The sequence below is a fragment of the Oncorhynchus clarkii genome, chromosome 10 (genome assembly GCF_045791955.1).
Source record: "Oncorhynchus clarkii lewisi isolate Uvic-CL-2024 chromosome 10, UVic_Ocla_1.0, whole genome shotgun sequence".
Taxonomy (NCBI): domain Eukaryota; kingdom Metazoa; phylum Chordata; class Actinopteri; order Salmoniformes; family Salmonidae; genus Oncorhynchus; species Oncorhynchus clarkii.
In genome coordinates this window covers 61,355,959-61,377,844 of record NC_092156.1, presented here as the reverse complement: position 1 = coordinate 61,377,844, position 21,886 = coordinate 61,355,959, and the positions used below count along the sequence as shown (strand labels likewise).

At 42.7% G+C, this 21,886-nt stretch overlaps 2 protein-coding genes across 3 annotated transcripts in view; both read right to left on the bottom strand.

Annotated features, from left to right (window-relative positions):
- Positions 1-21,886, bottom strand: part of LOC139418913 (uncharacterized) — a 74,366-nt gene that overhangs the window by 3,415 nt on the left and 49,065 nt on the right. The window contains exons 1-6 of one of the 2 annotated variants that reach the window (XM_071168697.1): positions 10,174-10,682; positions 8,954-9,084; positions 8,588-8,761; positions 1,714-1,878; positions 1,226-1,337; positions 899-1,026 (exon numbers count right to left, since the gene is read on the bottom strand). In XM_071168697.1, the coding sequence (XP_071024798.1) occupies positions 899-1,026; positions 1,226-1,337; positions 1,714-1,878; positions 8,588-8,761; positions 8,954-9,084; positions 10,174-10,450 (987 nt within the window). In that variant the 5' untranslated portion in view covers positions 10,451-10,682. Of the gene's footprint in view, positions 1-898; positions 1,027-1,225; positions 1,338-1,713; positions 1,879-8,587; positions 8,762-8,953; positions 9,085-10,173; positions 10,683-21,886 lie in introns of those variants that run through there. The other variant, XM_071168698.1, reaches the window with a different exon arrangement.
- LOC139418917 (uncharacterized) lies at positions 16,120-19,990 on the bottom strand. Its single transcript, XM_071168702.1, has 3 exons — positions 19,535-19,990; positions 19,041-19,171; positions 16,120-18,851 (listed from the first exon to the last, which is right to left on the bottom strand). Exons 1-3 carry the CDS (start codon positions 19,821-19,823, stop codon positions 17,661-17,663), a joined length of 1,611 nt encoding a protein of 536 aa, XP_071024803.1. The 5' UTR covers positions 19,824-19,990; the 3' UTR covers positions 16,120-17,660.

Here is a 21,886-nt window from a genome sequence, read left to right as displayed (position 1 = left end):
TACATCCCAAACCAACAGAGTGAACTACAAACACACTAACTAGTAATTTATGATATGTTACAATTCTCTATACATGGGCTGTGTGTATTTTCTGTTGGTGTATCCTGAGGTTGCTCCTCTCTGAGAACCTCTTCCCGCAATGCGTACAGGCAAATGGCCTCTCTCCCGTGTGGACCTTCAGGTGCCTCTTCAGCTGGTGCTGGTGGGAGAACCTCCTCTCACACTGGGGACAGCTGTAGGGTTTCTCCCCTGTGTGGACCATATGGTGCCTCTTTAGGTTGAACGAGTGTGAGAAACTGGCCCGGCACAGATGGCAGCTGAATGATTTCTCTCCCGTGTGCATCCTCTGGTGGATCTCCACCTCTATGGGGAAACTGAAGGACTTCTCACAGAACGAACACGGGAAGCGCTTCTCTTTGGCACTGTCACCTTTACTGGTTCCGTCTCTACTAATGTCATTTGTCAATGGGCTTGTGTAGGTATTTAGTGTTGAGGCACTGGCATTGTCTGAGGTCTGGTTTAACAGGAGAGTGTGAGGAAGATGAAGGCCAGGGAGTGTCTGAGTTGTCGCAGGGTCCATGTTCCAGTTGATAGATCCTATAGAAGGCAGGCTGAAGGCAGCACCTGTTAGGGGGTTAACCTGAGGCGCCATCAGTCTCTCTGAATCACAACTATAGGAGCAGGATGGAGCATCGCTAGCCGAGTCTGTTCTCTCCCTCCACATACGGTCACCTCCCTGTCCCTGCAGAACAAATCTACGCCTCGGCCTGGTCTCAGACAGTTTGCGGTCATGGAGACTAAGATCAGATGTTGTTTTGTGTTTGACTGTCTGTTTCTGTTTGTGGTTAACAGTATTGTACCGCAGCTCAGAGTTGAGGACGCTGTCCCATCCACTGACCTCCACTATGTCGCCTATGGTCCTGGCTTGCTCAGTGATGTCGTCCCCAGGGCCTTTGGCTGCACCTGTCTGGGTCTGGGAATCCAAGTTGACCACCCAGTCTCCTCTGTTAGCCTCCAGCCAACCACCTGCAGGAAGAGGTTAGAAAATAGACTTTACAAACATGGCAGAGAAAACTCTAGTTTCAAGTTTATACATTATAATGTGTGTTTTTGGATGGAAACATAGGTTGTATTAATTTCATTTTATGAATGATGAAAATTCAGACACCAATTCCCAGGTGCAACACCTATTACTTTATGTAGGCTTTATGTATTTCTTCCTTACCTTGCTCCCCCATCGTTAGTCCACTCAGCAGGTCAATGCTCTCTGGCCCATCCTCTATTGTCTCCTCTTTGACTAGCAGCAGATCAGGCTTCCATTCCTCCATGTCAACTGACTTTAAGAGATAGAGAGAGAGCATGTTTGATCCAGAAATCTGATATGAGCACCCTGCTATGAAGCATCTTCTGATTGGGCAATGAGCGATTGCTATGAATACTATGCAACTGTATTAGTTTATTTGATTCCTTGACACTCTTTAATGGTTTGATAATTCAAAAGGTATGGTCCCACACAAATTTAATCAAGACCTGGGCCCGTATCTATAAAGAGTCTCAGAGTAGGATTGCTGATCTAGGATCTTTCCAAATCATTATATTCGTTATGATCTAAAAGGCAAAACTGATCCTAGATCAGCACTCCTACTCGGAGAGGCTTTGTGGATACAGATCCTGACCTAATATCATTCAGACAGTAGTTCACAGTGGGCTCACCTCAGTGAGACTGTGTGTGGTCCTGTGCTGCTCAGCTGGTTCCTCTGCGGGTTCAGGAGGGGGTATAGTCCGGTTGTCCTCCATGACCATGTTCCCCTCAGGCTTCCACAGACCTTCCTCACACCCCTCCCCCTTCACCAGCAGCACCTCTGGACCCTCCTCCTCCTGGAAGAGACAGGTGATACAGATTACACCAACATACACTCCCTCAGGTACATACACACAGGTAATAAATACACTTTCAACATGTGAAGAGCCATACTTGTGAATATGGATTATTTCCTGTAACAATTTCAGTATCAGCCTAATAAAAATCATAAAGAGCAATTGCCAATAAAAAGCAACTAATCCAATTGAAAATGGACCATGTGGCATGTATAAGTCACAAACATGTACTATAGTGTCAAAATTAACTACAAAGTGAAAATAGGACAATCAGCCTAGTCAAAAACGGAGTTTGGAACCCAGTGCTTCACAACGAGTGAATGAAGTTTGGTTTTGGATTACAATTATGTCAACAAATCATCCCCAATTTTGCCAAACTCCACGTGCAAATCGCCCCATCCGCTTCGCTTTTCAAAATGGGGCAATTTTTTCAGCGCCGTTTCTGACTGAAAAGCCCTAACGTTATATGGGTTGACCATGGCTCCACACAGTTATACGGTTTACATGCCCTGCCGAAGGAACCTAGTATGCGGAAAGGTGGTTGGAGTTCGCCAGTCCCCTCTGCACCACCAGTATAGTAACGCTAGCTTGGTGTGCAACGTTTGGTGGTGGTGAGTATAACCAGATATACTCTGGCATAATTTCGCTAACGCCGTTATTGGTTAGCTATCTTTTGATAAAGCGAATCCAATATAGAGATCCAGTCAGTCTACATCTATACAGCATATCATTAGGGTTTCCACAGCCACAATCGATTATATCGTTTAAAAAAAGGTCGTTATTAATTTAAGGTTACGTTTAAAATCACATCTTAATAAGTTAAATTGTAGAAATCGGCATGGTTTATGACTTTGTGGCAACTAGTGACGACCTAGAATTAGCTTGACCATAGTTACTGCCCTGATGACAGATGGCTTCATCGACAACGGTAATGTGTGTTATATGAAAAGTTGTATAAAAAAATAAAACGGTTTGTTAAACTAGTAGGTGAATTACACAGTCAAGTAGTACAGTCATTTTGGTTGTGAAGTGCATTATCAAAAAGCTTTGTACTTTATAACAAAATGCAATTTACCACTTGGCTTTCTATTGTATAACGCTGTCACAGGCCCTCCCAGTCAACACCACCTCATAAAATAAGGAAGTCCATTATTTGAGGATGGCTTGCAGCAGATGTTACAGAGATGCTCCGTTTGCTGCCAAACATGCAACATAGAGAAGACCAGCATGGGGACCCTCGAACTTCACGCAGACATGCCCTCGCTGTGAGCATTCCTATAAACTGAACAGGGAGGACACTTGAATCAGGTTGGTGACATTTGACCTGGTCAAAGGTCTAAACAGATGAGTTTTGTTTCAATTCACCTTCATAACCAAGCCTGGTGGAACCAGCCTGATCGCTGCGTTGCCATTATATTGCAGCGAGCAGTTTGGTTCCACCATGCAAGTCATAACCATAATGTGATCAGTGCTTTGTGTGTGTGACCGACCAAACACAAACAGGGTCCATTCCCATCAACACCATACAACACTCCTTCCGTGGCCTCCAACTGCTCTTAAATGCTAGTAAAACGAAAAGCATGCTCTTCAATCGATCAATACCCGCCCGCCCGACTAGCATCACTACTCTGGACGGTTCTTACTTCCAATATGTGGACAAGTATAAATACCTAGGTGTCTGGCTAGACTGTAAACTCACATTAAGCATCTCCAATCCAAAGTTAATCGGCTTCCTATTTCGCAACAAAGCCTCCATCACTCAGGCTGCCAAACATACCCTCGTAAAACTGACTATCCTACCGATCCTTGAATTCGGCAATTATCATTTACAAAATAGCCTCCAACACACTACTCAGCAAATTGGATACAGTCTATCACAGTGCCATCCATTTTGTCACCAAAGCCCCATATACTACCCACCACTGTGACCTGTATGCTCTCGTTGACTGGCCCTTGCTACATATTCGTCGCCTAACCCACTGGCTCCAGGTCATCTATAAGTCTTTGCTAGGTAAAGCTCCGTCTTATCTCATCTCACTGGTCACCAAAGCAACACCCACCCATAGCACGCGCTCCAGCAGGTACAGTTGAAGTCGGACGTTTACATACACCATAGCCAAATACATTTAAACTCAGTTTCACAATTCCTGACATTTAATCCGAGTAAAAATTCCCTGTCCTAGGTCAGTTAGGATCACCACTTTATTTTAAGAATGTGAAATGTCAGAATAATAGTAGAGTGATTCATTTCGGCTTTTATTTCATTCATCACATTCCCAGTGGGTCTGAAGTTTACATACACTCGATTAGTATTTGGTAGCATTTCTTTTAAATTGTTTAACTTAGGTCAAACGTTTTGAGTAGCCTTCCACAAGCTTCCCACAATAAGTTGGGTGAATTTTGGCCCCTTTCCTCCTGACAGAGCTGGTGTAACTGAGTCAGGTTTGTAGGCCTCCTTGCTCGCACACGCTTTTTCAGTTCTGCCCACAAATGTTCTATGGGATTGAGGTCAGGGCTTTGTGATGGCCACTCCAATACCTTGACTTTGTTGTCCTTAAGCCATTTTGCCACAACATTGGAAGTATGCTTGGTATCATTGTCCATTTGGAAGACCCATTTGCGACCAAGCTTTAACTTCCTGACAGATGTCTTAAGATGTTACTTCAATATATCCACATCATTTCCTCCCTCATGATGCCATCTATTTTGTGAAGTGCACCAGTCCCTCCTGCAGCAAAGCACCCCCACAACATGATGCTGCCACCCCCGTGATTAACGGTTGGGATGGTGTTCTTCGGTTTGCAAGCCTCCCCCTCTTTCCTCCAAACATAACGATGGTCAAACAGTTCCATTTTTGTTTCATCAGACCAGAGGACATTTCTCCAAAAAGTACGATCTTTGTCCCCATGTGCAGTTGCAAACCGTAGTCTGACTTTTATGGTGGGTATGGAGCAGTGGCTCTTTCCTTGCTGAGCGGCCTTTCAGGTTATGTCGATATAGGACTTGTTTTACTGTGGATATAGATACTTTTGTACCTGTTTCTTCCAGCATCTTCACAAGGTTATTTGCTGCTGTTCTGGGATTGATTTGCACTTTTCGCACCAAAGTACGCTCATCTCTAGGAGACAGAACGCGTCTCCTTCCTGAGCGGTATGAAGACTGCGTGGTCCCATGGTGTTTATACTTGCATACTATTGTTTGTACAGATGAACGTAGTACCTTCAGGCGTTTGGAAATTGCTCCCAAGGATGAACCAGAGTTGTGGAGGTCTACAATTCTTTTTCTGAGGTCTTGGCTGATTTAATTTGATTTTCCCATGATGTCAAGCAAAGAGGCACTGAGTTTGAAGGTATGCCTTGAAATACATCCACAGGTACAAATGATGTCAATTTGCCTATCAGAAGCTTTTAAAGCCATGACATCATTTTCTGGAATTTTCCAAGCTGTTTAAAGGCACAGTCAACTTCTGACCCAATGGAATTGTGATCGTGAAATAACCTGTCTGTAAACAATTGTTGAAAAAATGACTTGTGTCATGCACAAAGTAGATGTCCTAACCGACTTGCCAAAACTATAGTTTGTTAACAAGACATTTGTGGAGTGGTTGAAAAATGAGTTTTAATGACTCCAACCTAAGTGTATGTAAACTTCTGACTTCAACTGTATATTTCACTGGTCATCCCCAAAGCCAACACCTCCTTTGGCTGCCTTTCCTTCCAGTTCTCTGAAGCCAAAGACTGGAACGAATTCCAAAAATCACTGAAGTTGGAGACTTATACCCCCCTCACTAACTTTTAAGCGTCAGCTGTCAGAGCAGCTTACCGATCGCTGCAGCTGTACACAGCCCATCCAACCAACTACCTACCTCATCCCCATATGTTTTTGTTTTTCTGCTCTTTTGCACACCAGCATTCCTACTTGCACATCCTCATCTGCACATATCACTCCAGTGTAAATTGATAAATTGTAATTACTTCGCCACTATTGGACTATTTATTGCCTTACCTCCTTACTTCATTTGCACACACTGTATACATATTTTTATATTGTGTTATTGACTGTACGTTTGTTTATCCCATGTGTAACTCTGTTGTTGCACTGCTTTGCTTTATCTTGTCCAGGTTACAGTTGTAAATGAGAACTTGTTCTCAACTGGCCTACCTAGTTAAATAAAGGTGAAATAAAAAATTCCAGGGTTTTTTAAACTATGAAAAAACACATGGAATTGTGTAGTAACCCCCCCCCCCCCCCCCCCCCCCACACAAAAAACAAGTGTTAAACAAATCAAAACCGATATTATATTTGAGATTCTTCAAAGTAGCCACTCTTTGCCTTGACAACTTAACACACTCTTGGCATTCTCTCAACCAGCTTCATGAGGTAGCCACATGGAATGCCTTTCAATTAACAGGTGTGCCTTGTTCAAAGGTAATGTGTGGAATTTCAATCCTTCTCAATGCATTTGAGAATATCAGTTGTATTGTGACAAGGTAGGGGTGGTATACAGAAGATAGCGCTATTTGGTAAAAGACCTTAGAACGTTTCTTCATATGCAGTCGCAAAAACCATCAAGCGCTATGATGACACTGGCTCTCATGTGGACCGCCATAGGAAAGGAAGACCCATAGTTACCTCTGCTGCAGAGGATAAGTTCATTAGAATTAACTGAAACCTCAAATAAATGCTTCATAGAGTTAAAGTAACAGACACATCAACTGTTCAGAGGAGACTGTGTGAATCAGGCCTTCATGGTCGAATTGCTGCAAAGAAACCACAACTAAAGGACACCAATAAGAAGAAACAAGCAATGGACATTAGACCGGTGGAAATCTGTCCTTTGGTCTGATAAGTCCAAATTTGAGATTTATTTCCAACCGCCGTATCTTTGTGAGACGCAGAGTCGGTGAACGGATGAACTCCGCGTGTGTCGTTCCCACCGTGAAGCATGGAGGAGATTTGATGGTGTGGGGGTGCTTTGCTGGTGAAACTGATGTATTTAGAATTCAAAGCACACTTAACCAGCATGGCTACCACAGCATTCTGCAGCGATATGCTATCCCATCTGGTTTGCGCTTAGTCCCACCATCATTTCTTTTTTAACAGGACAATGACCCAACACACCTCCAGGCTGTGTAAGGGCTTTTTGACCAAGGAGGAGAGTGGATGGAGTGCTGCATCAGATGACCTGGCATCCACAATCACCCGACCTCAACCCAATTGAGATGGTTTGGGATGAGTTGGATGGCAGAGTGAAGGAAAAGCAGCCAACAAGTGCTCAGCATATTATGTGGGAACTCCTTCCAGACTGTTGGAAAAGCATTCCTCATGAAGCTGGTTGAGAGAATGCCAAGAGTGTGCAAAGCTGTCATCAAGGCTACCTTGAGGTTAAACACAAAATGGGACTTTTCATTCTATTGAACATAAAAACGTTTTAAATACATCATTAAAAATGAAACGGGCATTTGTTATCATGTAGCCTACTCAGTACAAACACTATGTAACAACAGACTTTTTAGGCTTATATGTGACATACTGTATCATGCAATATTCTAACCAGGAAAATTCAACACTGAAATCTGTTCATCTCATTATTCCAAATGCATCTGTGGACAACAATGAAAATTAATCTTTGTCTTTTTAATGCAGGGTTTGATCTAAAGCTATAAAGTAGAATGGTTTCCATTTTATAGAGTGGAATGGTTTTTCTGCTGGTGTATCCTGAGGTAGGTCCTCTCTGAGAACCTCTTCCCGCAATACATACAGCAAACGGCCTTTCTCCCGTGTGGACCTTCAGGTGCCTCTTCAGGCTGCCAGTCTGGTGAAGCGCATGTGACACTTGGGGCAGCTGTAGGGTTTCTCCTCTGTGTGGACTCTCTGGTGCCTCTTCAGGTCACCAATCTGGGTGAAGCACATGTGACACTGGGGGCAGCTGTAGGGTTTCTCCCCTGTGTGGAACCTCTGGTGGATCTCCACCTTCTGGGTGCAGCTGAAACCTTTGTTACAGAACATGCAGAGGAACCGTTTCTCTACTATTGCCTGATGTGGCTCCCCCTCCAGGAGGCTGGCCTCTAGCCCTTTCGTTTGAGTTCAATACTTGATCGAAAAGGATGCGGCCTTTTGAATCGGAAGGCCCCATTGACATGGACACTGGGTCGTGATCCCTAAACAAGTGTAAAAGGGAGTGGGTTGCGACAATTGGATTTGTCTCTAAGCTTCCCCTGTAATCTAAGAAATCTCTTCCCTGTGAGTGTCCGTCTCCTAGGTGATTATCTGGATTCCATGTGGGAGGAACATCGCCCTCAACTTTCACAATCACATCTATGACCAGACCCTCCCCTTTCTTATCTAGGCACCCTTCAGAGTATACACTACTACTGTACTGGTTCCAGTCCCCTCTGGACAGATCAGTCTCTCTCTCTAAACCCATAGGCATGTTGCCAGGGTCCATCTCTGTAGTGTAAGAACAAGACGGATCATCACCACCAGTGTCTAACACGTCACTATCACCATGGGAATTAACCATCCTCTGGCTATGATGAAATAGCAGTATATACTATGAGCCAGGAGCAGGAGGACAGCCCAGTCTCCCCGCCTCCAGTCTCTTTGGGTCTGACCTGTCGTCAGATCCTGTGTGTAAAAGCCTGTGTGTTAGAGTTAAAGTCTTAGTGTCTGTCTCTGACTTGAGGATGGCGTTCGGCGTTCCACTGACCTCCGTGATACTGCATTGGGTCCTGAGCTGCGCTGGGGCGTTGGTGGGGTCCTCCGTGGCTACAAGGGGTGCTCCATCTGCCCCAGTCTGGATGTCTCTGCTGTGTCGTTGGTCCTCCTCTCCTTCAGACCTCTCCTGTTTGACCCCAGGACCTGCAGGCTCTGCATCTGCAGACTGACAAGAAGAGAGGAGGTTATTACCGGTACATGAGTTGAGTTGTCGTAGGGTCTCACAAGCTCCCCTAAGGCAGATAAATGAGGATGTACATGTAAGCAAGTGAATAGCTGAGGGGAGCCTTTCTGAAATAAACTGGCCACATTTGATTTAGAAAAGGAACTGTAATTCAATGTTAAATGTAACACTAACCTCTATCATGATAACGTGCTGGGTTGAGGTTCCAGTCCCTTCATCAACTGTGATTGGTTGGTCATCTCTCCATGTATTGTGTCCCGCTGGTTTCACAGAGATCCTGTGGCCTCCAGTGAGATGTCCTTCACCTGAGAGAGTGATTGAGGGTTAAAGAGGTGGTTAGGTTAGCTACTGTCAATGCTCAACAGTATATTGTACATTATTTACACTGTCTAGAATTGGCCAGGAAGCAAGGTAACACTTCTCATAACTTCTTGAATACTATTTATTGATTGATGTATTATGTTCCATGCATCACATTGTTTTCATTGAGCAAATAATAAGAAATGCAGCAAATCAAGAATCTGGTTAGAATATGATAGTGTCTTTGTGCTAGATAGCTAAGTAATTAGGGGAATTATTGTATACTATCCAAAAACTGACCAAGATCCAATTTTGGATAAAACAGCTGAACACATGTGCAGAGGAGCTATAGACTAACACCGGATAATGTGATTTAACCAAAACATTTTGCTATCTATTGTACTAGTAGTTACAGGTGTGGCTATACAAAACGTAGCTTGAGATTTTTAAACAAACTAGATATTGGCAGATACTATCTTCACCCTCAATTTGTGGAAACATGAGTCTCATAAAATGTCTGTCCAGTTGCAGGGGGTCCGTTTTGAATTTAGAAAATGCTCTGTTTAGTAATATAATTTTTCGGGTGCATAAAATAATCCAACAATGTTCAATCCTGTCTTTTTCAAATATTCTCACTGGTCAGTTTGTTTTGAATGACCCAGCGGAGTTTGGGACCTTTCCATTGGTCCTTAAATTAATCTCCACATACCAGGGGCACCAGCCAAGTAAAATTAACTCCACCATTGATTGAGACAGATGAGTCCACCCCAAACGGTCTATCATGATGACAGACACCGGTCTCAGTTACTTAATGGACCAAACATTTGATTGAATTTGGAAAATGTAGAGTTTTTAAAATAAAACGGACCCCCCTCAACTGGACACATTTTATTACTCATTTTTCCCCAAATCGAGGACGAAGATAACCTCACCTGGTATTGGCGATTCTAATGGTCCTAAAATGTTTGGTCAAATCACATTCATTATCTGGTGTTACAATCTGTAGCTAGTGCAGATGGTGAACGGGGAGCTAGGCACTGTGCTATATACTAGGGGCGACAGGCAGCGCACCTTCGTCCTCTTTCAAAATGTACCTCTTGCCATTCCTCTGTATCGATCGAGGATCTTGACACTACTGGGACGACTGGCGAGGACGCGCTCTCGTAATGTCTTCTCTGCGCGCTCCCGTGCCACCTTCAGTTCCAGTAGTTTCCTCCGCAATGACCTGTTTTCTTTCTGGCTTTGAGTTATTTCCAAACGAAACACTGCATAGTCATCGTCTACGAGTTTACAGATCTCTGCCACGGCTGCATTCGCTAGCACCTCCATGACGGAGGCTATTTGAGTGTGAAAAACCATACAGTTAGCCATTGTTAGCAGCTAGCTAGCGTTATCTAGATAACATCTATCAACCACTCCCTGTCGCCAACGCGAATTAAAGATGACCTGGGATACGTATGTGATGCGGTGCAGTTAAATATGTCATATTTTGAGTTCCAGGGTGTTAACAATCGTTTAAATCACAACAATAAAAACGTTAACGTGGACGTTGTTTTTACCACTGTGAAGCAGGCAATAAGAAATAGCTAAATACTTCCAGGTCACAGATTTTTGGAATCCTTCAGAATAAGAGTATTTTCCTGTTACTTTGTAAATTAATAATTAGGGCGAAAATGACTGTGCAGAAATGTTCATATTTTATACTAGTTATCATACAACCTGATTTGTATTTTTTATGTTTTCAATCCTAAATGGTCACCAATGTTTTTTGTGTGTGTACTTCTATATTTTATTGCACCTTACATCATTTTCTGTGTGCATTTAAAGGGGGATCATTTTGGCACTTTAGTTTCAAATCCACAGGAGTTTACACCCAGAGGAATTTGCTGCTCATTTTGAGGCCAATCAGCTTAAATCCAATATTTTTTTTCGTATTGGACATATTACACAATTGTTGGTCCCGCTTTAAATGATCGGCTTCTTAAAGCCCTACATGTTAAAAAAGCAGCTATAACCATATGCCATTCTTTATAAAGGGTTAAAAAATGTGGCATAACCGTGTGATAATCACCAATGTCAAATATGATATAAACATGTGCTTTATGAAGGGTGACATGTTGTGCTGAAGGAGGGCATACGCTCTAATGTGATGTCATGTTACACCTAATCTCGTTTCCAGGCACTTTTGCCCTAATGTGTGGAAGGTCTGGTGGACCAACGCATCAAACTTGACCTTCATTAGTTAGGGTTAGGTTTAAAATCACATTTTAAGAAAATCTATTCTGGAAATGGGCAGGGTTTAGCCATAATTATGACTGACTGTTTAGTGATGATGACAAACTTTATACTCAGTAAGGTCACTCCTATAGAATTCTATGGTCACTCCCACTAAGGCGAACTTTCAATGGTTGATATACAGTGCCTTGCGAAAGTATTCGGCCCCCTTGAACTTTGCGACCTTTTGCCACATTTCAGGCTTCAAACATAAAGATATAAAACTGTATTTTTTTGTGAAGAATCAACAACAAGTGGGACAAAATCATGAAGTGGAACGACATTTATTGGATATTTCAAACTTTTTTAACAAATCAAAAACTGAAAAATTGGGCGTGCAAAATTATTCAGCCCCCTTAAGTTAATACTTTGTAGCGCCACCTTTTGCTGCGATTACAGCTGTAAGTCGCTTGAGGTATGTCTCTATCAGTTTTGCACATCGAGAGACTGAAATGTTTTCCCATTCCTCCTTGCAAAACAGCTCGAGCTCAGTGAAGTTGGATGCAGAGCATTTGTGAACATCAGTTTTCAGTTCTTTCCACAGATTCTCGATTGGATTCAGGTCTGGACTTTGACTTGGCCATTCTAACACCTGGATATGTTTATTTTTGAACCATTCCATTGTAGATTTTGCTTTATGTTTTGGATCATTGTCTTGTTGGAAGACAAATCTCCATCCCAGTCTCAGGTCTTTTGCAGACTCCATCAGGTTTTCTTCCAGAATGGTCCTGTATTTGGCGCCATCCATCTTCCCGTCAATTTTAACCATCTTCCCTGTCCCTGCTGAAGAAAAGCAGGCCCAAACCATGATGCTGCCACCACCATGTTTGACAGTGGGGATGGTGTGTTCAGCTGTGTTGCTTTTACGCCAAACATAACGTTTTGCATTGTTGCCAAAAAGTTCAATTTTGGTTTCATCTGACCAGAGCACCTTCTTCCACATGTTTGGTGTGTCTCCCAGGTGGCTTGTGGCAAACTTTAAACGACACTTTTTATGGATATCTTTAAGAAATGGCTTTCTTCTTGCCACTCTTCCATAAAGGCCAGATTTGTGCAATATACGAATGATTGTTGTCCTATGGACAGAGTCTTCCACCTCAGCTGTAGATCTCTGCAGTTCATCCAGAGTGATAATGGGCCTCTTGGCTGCATCTCTGATCAGTCTTCTCCTTGTATGAGCTGAAAGTTTAGAGGGACGGCCAGGTCTTGGTAGATTTGCAGTGGTCTGATACTCCTTCCATTTCAATATTATCGCTTGCACAGTGCTCCTTGGGATGTTTAAAGCTTGGGAAATCTTTTTGTATCCAAATCCGGCTTTAAACTTCTTCACAACAGTATCTCGGACCTGCCTGGTGTGTTCCTTGTTCTTCATGATGCTCTCTGCGCTTTTGACGGACCTCTGAGACTATCACAGTGCAGGTGCATTTATACGGAGACTTGATTACACACAGGTGGATTGTATTTATCATCATTAGTCATTTAGGTCAACATTGGATCATTCAGAGATCCTCACTGAACTTCTGGAGAGAGTTTGCTGCACTGAAAGTAAAGGGGCTGAATAATTTTGCACGCCCAATTTTTCAGTTTTTGATTTGTTAAAAAAGTTTGAAATCTCCAATAAATGTCGTTCCACTTCATGATTGTGTCCCACTTGTTGATTCTTCACAAAAAAATACAGTTTTATATCTTTATGTTTGAAGCCTGAAATGTGGCAAAAGGTCGCAAAGTTCAAGGGGGCCGAATACTTTCGCAAGGCACTGTAGTATGTGCAATAGCCTGGGGACAACGTTACACCAAGAAACACTTACCTTGACAAAAGCCCCCAGCATAAAGACATTTTAAGTGTCTTTCTTCTGGAACCAAGTTACATGTTCCTCAATACAGAAATCCGCACAATACAAAAACGAGCCATACAGCGCGGTGCTGGGCCCAGTCAGGTCTTTGACACATTCACCCACTGAAAGATCAGTCACAAAATGTTGGCAACATTGTAACAGGTTGTAATCAAGCCCTGGTCTCCAGCATGGGAACAGAAAAGGAATACATGGTGGAGTAGTCTCAGGTTGGACTACTCCAAATCTTCTTGGTTCTGACACATACACAAACTTTGCAGGTCCATCAACCCATTTTAAATTCCTCTCACACCATATGTAGTGTCCTGTAATACTTAGTTTGAAGTGAGATACATTCGGTCATTCATAACACATCCATAAAGACTCTATCGCATGACCGTGTACTTAATTTAAAGTCAGACCCCTTTGGTAATTTATAACACACAAAGGCTTAATGATGTACCCATGTATTAAAACTTAGGGAATTATCACTAACATCTAAAACAAATAAACATTAAAGACATGTTTAAACTTAAGTTTCAAACCGTCTAATGCAATTACATTGAACAGGGATGTGAAGTGTAGCTTGTCAGTGAGCTGGCAGACAAATGGTTCTTGCCTCTCTTCCTGCTTGTTGGTTCCACCCATAGAAGTAACAAAGAAAGTGAGCAGATTCGTTAAATGTCTTTGTCACATATCCTAGATGAGGGCATTTCTGTGCTCCACCAGAAACTCTAAATGGGAAGATGTGCAACTCCATTCAATTTGTATTATATTCCTCTTTCATTTACCAATCTCAAGCGTGTCTGTATCTAGGGGATTTGTATTTAGCTGAGTCTGCTAGCTAGCTAAATGTCGCATAGGTAGCAATCGCCGTTAAGTCACAAATTATTTGAAATAACGATTTAGATTAAATACTGTAGCTACTACCTAACTCAACACTTTACTACAAACTCAAATGTATTGCAATTAACTTAGTTCTTCGCTGTCTGTGGCAGCACAAATGGGCACTAGATATGCGAACTGATTAGTGTCTTGTCAGCAACACTAACAAAGTACTTCCGGGTCACGGAAATACAAGTCCCCCACGTAAGAGTTAAAAAGTGACAACAATTCATGCATGATTTGAAAAAGAATCATCTAAACATTAACAATGATATATTTAAGTGACATTTGCATTAAGGTCAAATAAATGCCCCCAATGCGAATCACTGTATATGGAATACACATTGGCTCAGAGCATGGGTGCCGCAGTAAAAGTATTGTTGAGAATACTTAGTAGGGTCTGTAGAATGAACAGTACATTTGGAAAGTATTCAGACCCCTTGACCTTTTCCACATTTTTTTAAAGTTACAGCCTTATTCTAAAACTGATTAAATTGCCCCCCCCCCCCCCCTCCCCAATAAAGACAAAGCAAAAACAGCTTTAGTAATGTAAGCACATTTTATTAAAAATAAACTGATATCACATTTACATAAGTATTCAGACCCTTTACTCAGTACTTTGTTGAAGCACCTTTGGCAGCAATTACAGCCTCAAGTCTTCTTGGGTATGACACTACAAGCTTGGCACACCTGTATTTGGGGAGTTTCTCCCATTCTTCTCTGCAGATCCTCTCAAGCTCTCAGGTTGGATGTGGAGTGTTGCCGCACAGCCATTTTCAGGTTTCCAGAGATGTTGTTGGTACCCTTCTCCAGATCTGTGCCTTGACATAATCCTGTCTCGTAGCTCTAAGGACAATTCCTTCGACCTCATGGCTTGGTTTTTGCTCTGACATGTATTGTCAACTGTGGGATCTTATATAGACAGGTGTGTGCCTTTTTCAAATCCTGAACAATCAATTGAATTTGCCACAGGTGGACTCCAATCAAGATGAAGAAGCATCTCGAAGATGTTCAATGGAAACAGGATAAACCTGAGCTCATAGCAAAGGGGCTGAATAGTTATGTAAATAAGGTATCTGGTTTATATTTGTAATAACTTCGTATTAACCTGTTTTTGCTTTGTCATTATGGGGTATTGTGTGTAGATTGAGGAAACATTTATTTAATCCATTTTAGAATAAGGCTGTAACGTAGCAAAATGTGGGAAAAGTCTCGGGGTCTGAATACTTCCCAAATGCACTGTATGGTGCCATTTCTGAACAATATGGAGTGTTGCTGGCCTTTTACTCCACCCATTCCATTGGCGGTTGAATCGCATCATGAGCACTTACTGCACTACAGAAAACCTGCTAACCAAACAATGGTGTAGGGCATGCTCACTGAATTAAAGGGCAACTACACTCAAACAGTTACTTAGATTTTTCCCAGACCTTAAGTAATCCCCTGATGTGGTTTAAACATAGTTGTGAACACATAATCCAGTTTTGTTGTTTATCCTCCCAAAAAAGTGAAAACTAGGGTAAACCTGAAAAATGGGGAAATCCAAAACCTGGAAAAACAAAACCAAGAAAAAACTAAACTGAAGTAGATAAATGCAAACCGATTTTAAAAGTCCCTATCAACGTTTTTTTGCTGTGCATGACTGCACCTTAGTGTGTGTCATCCAGAAGCACAGCACTTGGGGAAGTTGAGGTCTGGTCCAATGCACCCAAGAGAGAAAGAGGTTGGGCCATCCTAGAAAAGTTTTAGTGTAATATAGTATGTCAAATTTAGCAGATACTTTTACCCAAAGCGACTTAGTCATGCATGAATACATTTCTACATATGGGTGGTGCCAGGAATCGAACCCAATATCCTGCCGTTGCAGTGCACTAGCAAGATGCATGACAGGGTTATAAATGCTTTGTGAAGCCTCTATATGATTTAAGGCATTTATTAAGCACATGTTAGTGGGTTATGTCACATTTATAAAGCACGACATAGGGTAATAGATTTGTAGTACATTTATGTAGCCTTTATAAGCTGAAAGTCATTTAAAGCGGGGACCAATTTTCTGTACGTGTTGTCAGAGTATTTTATTTAACCTTTTTTTTTTTACATGGAGGACATATTGAGACATAGGTCTCCTTTTCAAATGTGCCCTGTATAATACAACAAATATACACTTATTTATTTACAGGACCAGTCAAATGTTTGGACACACCTACTCATTCCAGGGTTCTTCTTTATTTGTACTACTTTCTACATTGTAGAATAGTGAAGACAAACTATGGAATCATGTAGTAACCAAAAAAAAGTGTTAAACAAATCAAAATATATTTTGTATTTGAGATTCTTCAAAGTAGCCACCCTTTGCCTTGACAGCTTTGCACACTCTTGGCATTCTCTCGACCAGCTTCTTGATGTAGTCACCTGGAATGCATTTAAATTAACAGGTATGCCTTGTTAAAAGTTCATTTGTGACATTTCTTTCCTTAATGCGTTTGAGCTTATCAGTTGTGTTGTGACAAGGTAGGGGTGGTATACAGAAGATGGACTTGGTATTTTACCAAATAGGGCTATCTCAAATAAGCAAAGAGAAACAACAGTCCGTCATTACTTTAAAATAAAGGTCAGTCAATCCGGAAAATTTCAAGAACTTTGAACGTTTTCTTCAAGACCCAGTGTTACCTCTGTTGCAGAGTGTGCTGCCATCCTGTTAGAAGGTAACTCAAGGGCAGAATACAGAGGATAAGTTAATTAGTTACCAGCCTCAGAAATTGCAGCCTAAATAAATGCTTCACAGAGTTTAAGTAACAGACACCTTTCAACATCAACTGTTCAGAGGAGACTGCGTGAATCAGGCCTTCATGGTCGAATTGCTGAAAAGAAACCACTACTAAAGGACACCAATAAGAAGACTTGCTTGGGCCAAGAAACACGATCAATGGACATTAGACTGGTGGAAATCTGTCATTTGGTCTGATGAGTCCATATTAGAGATTATTGGCTCCTACCGCCGTGTCTGTGAGAAGCAGAGTCGGTGAACGGATGATCTCTGCATGTGTAGTTTCCACTGGAGCATGGAGGAAGTGGTGTGATTTATTTAGAATTCAAACCACCCTTAATCAGCATGGCTACCACAGCATTCTGCAGCGATACGCCATCCCATCTGGTTTGTGCTTAGGAGGGACTATCATTTCTTTTTCAACAGGACAATGACCCAACACACCTCCAGGCTGTGTAAGGGCTATTTGACCAAGGAGGAGAGTGATGGAGTGCTGCATCAGATGACCTGGCCTCTACAATCACCTGACCTCTAACCAATTGAGATGGTTTGGGATGAGCTGGACCGTAGAGTGAAGGAAAAGCAGCCAACAAGTGCTCCGCTTATGTGGGAAGTCCTTCAAGACGGTTGGAAAAGCATTCTAGGTGAAGCTGGTTGAAAGAATGCCAAAGCTGTCATCGAGGCAGAGGGCAGCTACTTTGATTTGTTTACCACTTTCTGGGTAACTATATGATTCCGTGTGTGTGTGTGTGTGTGGTGTATGTATGCCTTATATCACACAATGTCTGGATGAAATATTCAACACGGAAATCTATATATGCCTTCAGGAGAATGGCCTCTCTCCCGTGTGGATCTTCAGGTGCATCTTCAGCTGGTGCTGGCGGGAGAACCTCTTCTCACACAGCTGGCAGCAGAAGGGTTTCTCCCCTGTGTGGACCCTCTGGTGCCTCTTCAGGTCACCAGCCTGGGCAAAGCGCATTTGACACTGGGTACAGCTGAAGGGTTTCACCCCTGTGTGAACCCTCTGGTGCCTCTTCAGGTGGCCAGCCTGGGCAAAGCGCATGTGACACTGGGTACAGCTAAAGGGTTTCACCCCTGTGTGGATCCTCTGGTGGATCTCTACCTTCTGGGTGCAGCTGAAGGCTTTGTTACAGAACATGCAGAGGAACCGTTTCTCTTTACTACTGCCTGATGTGGCTCCCTTTCCCTGAGTCTGGACTCTAGCCCTGTCGTTTGAGTTCAATACCTGATCGAAAAGGACGCGGCCTTGTAAATCGGAAGGCGCCATCGACGTGGGCACTGGGTCGCGATCCCTGAGCGAGTGTAAAGGGGAGTGGGTAGGGACATTTAGATTGGTCTTTAAACTGTAATCTAAGAAATCTCTGCCCTGTGAGAATCCATCTCCTATGTGACAAGCTGCATTCCATGTGGGAGGAATGTCGCCCTCCACTTTCACAGTCACTTCATCTTCGACCAGACCTTCCCCTTTCTTATCTAGGCACCCCTCAGAGTATACACTACTACTGTATCGGTTCCAGTCCCCTCTAGACGGATCAGCCTGTCTTTCTAAACCCATGGATATGTTGCCAGGGTCCATCTCTGTAGGGTAAGAGAAAGATAGATAATTGGCCGTTTCTAACGCGTCACCTAAGACCCGATGGGAATGAACCAGGCTCCGGTTACCATAAAGTAAATACTCTGAGCCGGGAGCAGGAGGACAGCCCAGTCTCCCCAGTCCCAGACTCTCTGGGTCTGACCTGTCATCAGATCCTGTGTGTAAAGGCCTGTGTGTTACAGTTAAAGTCTTGGTGTCCATCTCTGACTTGAGGACGGCGTTCAGCGTTCCACTGACCTCCGTCATGCTGCGTCGGGAGCTGGGCTGTGCTGGGGTGGTGGCGGGGTCCTCCATGGCTACAGCTGCACCAGACTGAATGTCTCTGCTGTGCCGTGGGTCCTCCTCTCCTTCAGTCCTCTCCTGCTTGACCCCAGGACCTGCAGCCGTGGCATCTGCAGACTGACACAAGAAGAGAGGAAGTTATTACCGGCACAGGAGTTGACTTGGATAACAATGTAGTAAGGAAGTCTCACAAGCTCAACTATGTCAGAATAATATGTATGTACACGTAAGCAAGTGAGTGGCTGAGGGGAGCCTTTCTGAAATAAACTGTCCACATTTGATGCACTGTAATACTATTACACTAACCTCTATCACGATAACATGCTGGGTTGAGGTTCCACTCCCCTCATCAACAGCGATTGGTTGGTCATCGCTCCATGTATTGTGTCCTGCTGGCTTCACAAAGCTCCTGTGGCCTCCAGTGAGATGTCCTTCACCTGAAAGAGCGATTGGGGGGAAAAGAGGTGGCTAGGTACCGTCAAGTCTCAATGCTATATTGTACACACTATTGACAGTTTTGATACTGTCTAGAATTGGCAAGGATGGAAGGTAACACTTTGCAAAGCTTATTGATATACTATGTATTGATCGATTTATATTGCATGCATCATTATTTTCAATTAGTAAATAATAGTAAATCAATATGTTTAGAATATGATTGTGTCTTTGTGCAAGATGGCTAAGTAATTAGGGGAATTATTGCATACTATCCAAAAACAGACCAAGACCCATTTCTGGTTAACGCCTTTAAAGTCGCACATGCGCAGAGGGGAGTAGTCTCGGCCTAATGCTAAATGTACCTCTTGCCATTCCTCTATATCGGTCGAGGATCTTGACACTTCTGGGACGACTGGCGACGACGCGCTGTTGCATTGTCCTCTCTGCGCGCTCCCGTGCCACCTTCAGTTCCAGTAGCTGTAGTTTTCTCCTCAATGTCCTGTTTTCTTTTCGGCTTTGAGTTATTTCCAAACGAAACACTGCATAGTCGTCGTCTACAAGTTTACATATATCTGCCACGGCTGCACTCGCTAACACCTCCATGATGGAGGCTATTTGAGTGTGAAAAACCATAACGTTACAGTTAGCCATTGTTAGCTAACGTTAGCAGCTAGCTATCGTTACCTAGATAAGTCCTGACTCCAACGCGAATTATGTGATTATGTGCCTTTAAATTAGTCATATTTTGATTTCCAGTGTGTTAATAAACGACTAAAAACACTAACGTGGAAACTGTCCTTTGTCACGTCCGTTTACGTCTTATTCTTTGGTGTCATGGCGTTCACACATTTTGTTTGTGCATCCCGCCACCTACTGTGCGGTAGTGTGTTGTCGAGCACCTAACATTTTGTGATACAAAAATAAAAAGGAAAACATTGCACCACCAACTAATCCTACACCTATATACTAATATTTAATTTTAAAAATCCCATTCCACTACTTTGACACTAACTGATCCGACAGTAGGCCAGCGACCTGGGAGGACAGGAGGGATTCTCATTCAACACACCTAACTCTTCTGCTGTAAAACAGAACACCCAAGTATTTCAATGCAGCTGCCACCACAGCATCTATTATTTTATGTTCCAATTCTGCGGTACAGTTGATAACCGTGGCAATGAATGCTAAGAAGCCAACCTCATTGAAGCACAAATTCGTATCACTCTGTATTGGCCAAGGCCTACTACTCACCCTTGACCCATCATCCTCTACTCTCTTCACTGCCTCAACATATGACACTTTCTGTTCTACTTTGACCCTGGCAACCTCAACCAGTCTTTCTTGCACCAGGCACTTCTGATTTACAGCAACATGGGCACCCCCACAATTGACCGCTTCTTTTCCCACCAATACTACATATTCGTTTCGCCCATGACCACCTGCACACTTCACATCTCGGTATCTCCATTCTACACACCGCTGCGACCATAAGCTTAGTATCTGAAACACCTTAGTGGGTTCCAGTGGTGCTACCTTACAGAGTGCTGTTGAGGCTACTGTAACATTCATTGCAAAACAGCATTTTAATCAGTTCTTTGGTGATATGAATATATTTAGTATAGTTTAATCTAAAAAGTTAAATGTAAATATTGAAACATTTAAAAAGTTTAAGAATTTCACTGAATTTAATTAGGAAATTCACAGCCCTGATGGACATTCCTGCAGTAAGCATGCCAATTGCACGCTCCCTTAAAACATGAGACATCTATGGTATTGTGTTGTGTGACAAAACACATTTTATTGTCCCTAGCACAATGTACACTTGTGTAATGATCACGCTTTTTAATCAGCTTCTTGATCTGCCACACCTGTCAGGTGGCTGGATTACGTTGGCAAATGAGTTGTAAACACATTTGTGCGTCAGCTCATGAAACTTGTGACCAACACTTTACATGTTGCGTTTATATTTTTGTTCAGTATACAGTACCAGTCAAAAGTTTGGACACACATACTCATTCAATTTTCTACATTGTATAATAATAGTTGAGACATCAAAACTATGAAATAACACATGGAATCATGTAGTAACCAAAAAGTGTTTAACTAATCAAAATATATTATATTTTTGAGTTTCTTCAAAGTAGTCACCCTTTGCCTTGATGACAGCTTTGCACACTCTTGGCATTCTCTCAACCAGCTTCACCTGGAATGCTTTTCCAACCGTCTTTGAAGGAGTTCCCACATATGCTGAGCACTTGTTGGCTGCTTTTCCTTAACTCTGCGCTCCAACTCATCCCAAACCATCTCAATTGGGTTGAGGTCGGGTGATTGTGGAGGCCAGTTCATCTGATGCAGCACTCCATCACTCTCCTCCTTGGTCAAATAGCCCTTACACAGCCTGGAGGTGGTGGGTCATTGTCCTGTTGGGGGGGGGGAAATTATAGTCCCACTAAGCACAAACCAGATGGGATGGCGTATCGCTGCAGAATGCTGAGGTAGCCATGCTGATTAAGTGTGCCTTGAATTCTAAATAAATCACTGACCGTACCACCAGCAAAGCACCCCCACACATGATTCCATATGTGTTATTTCATAGTTTTGAGGTCTTCACTGTTAATCTACAATGAGGAAAATAGTACAAATAAAGAAAAACCCTGGAATGATTAGGTGTCCAAACTTTTGACATACATATACAGTTGAAGTCAGAAGTTTAC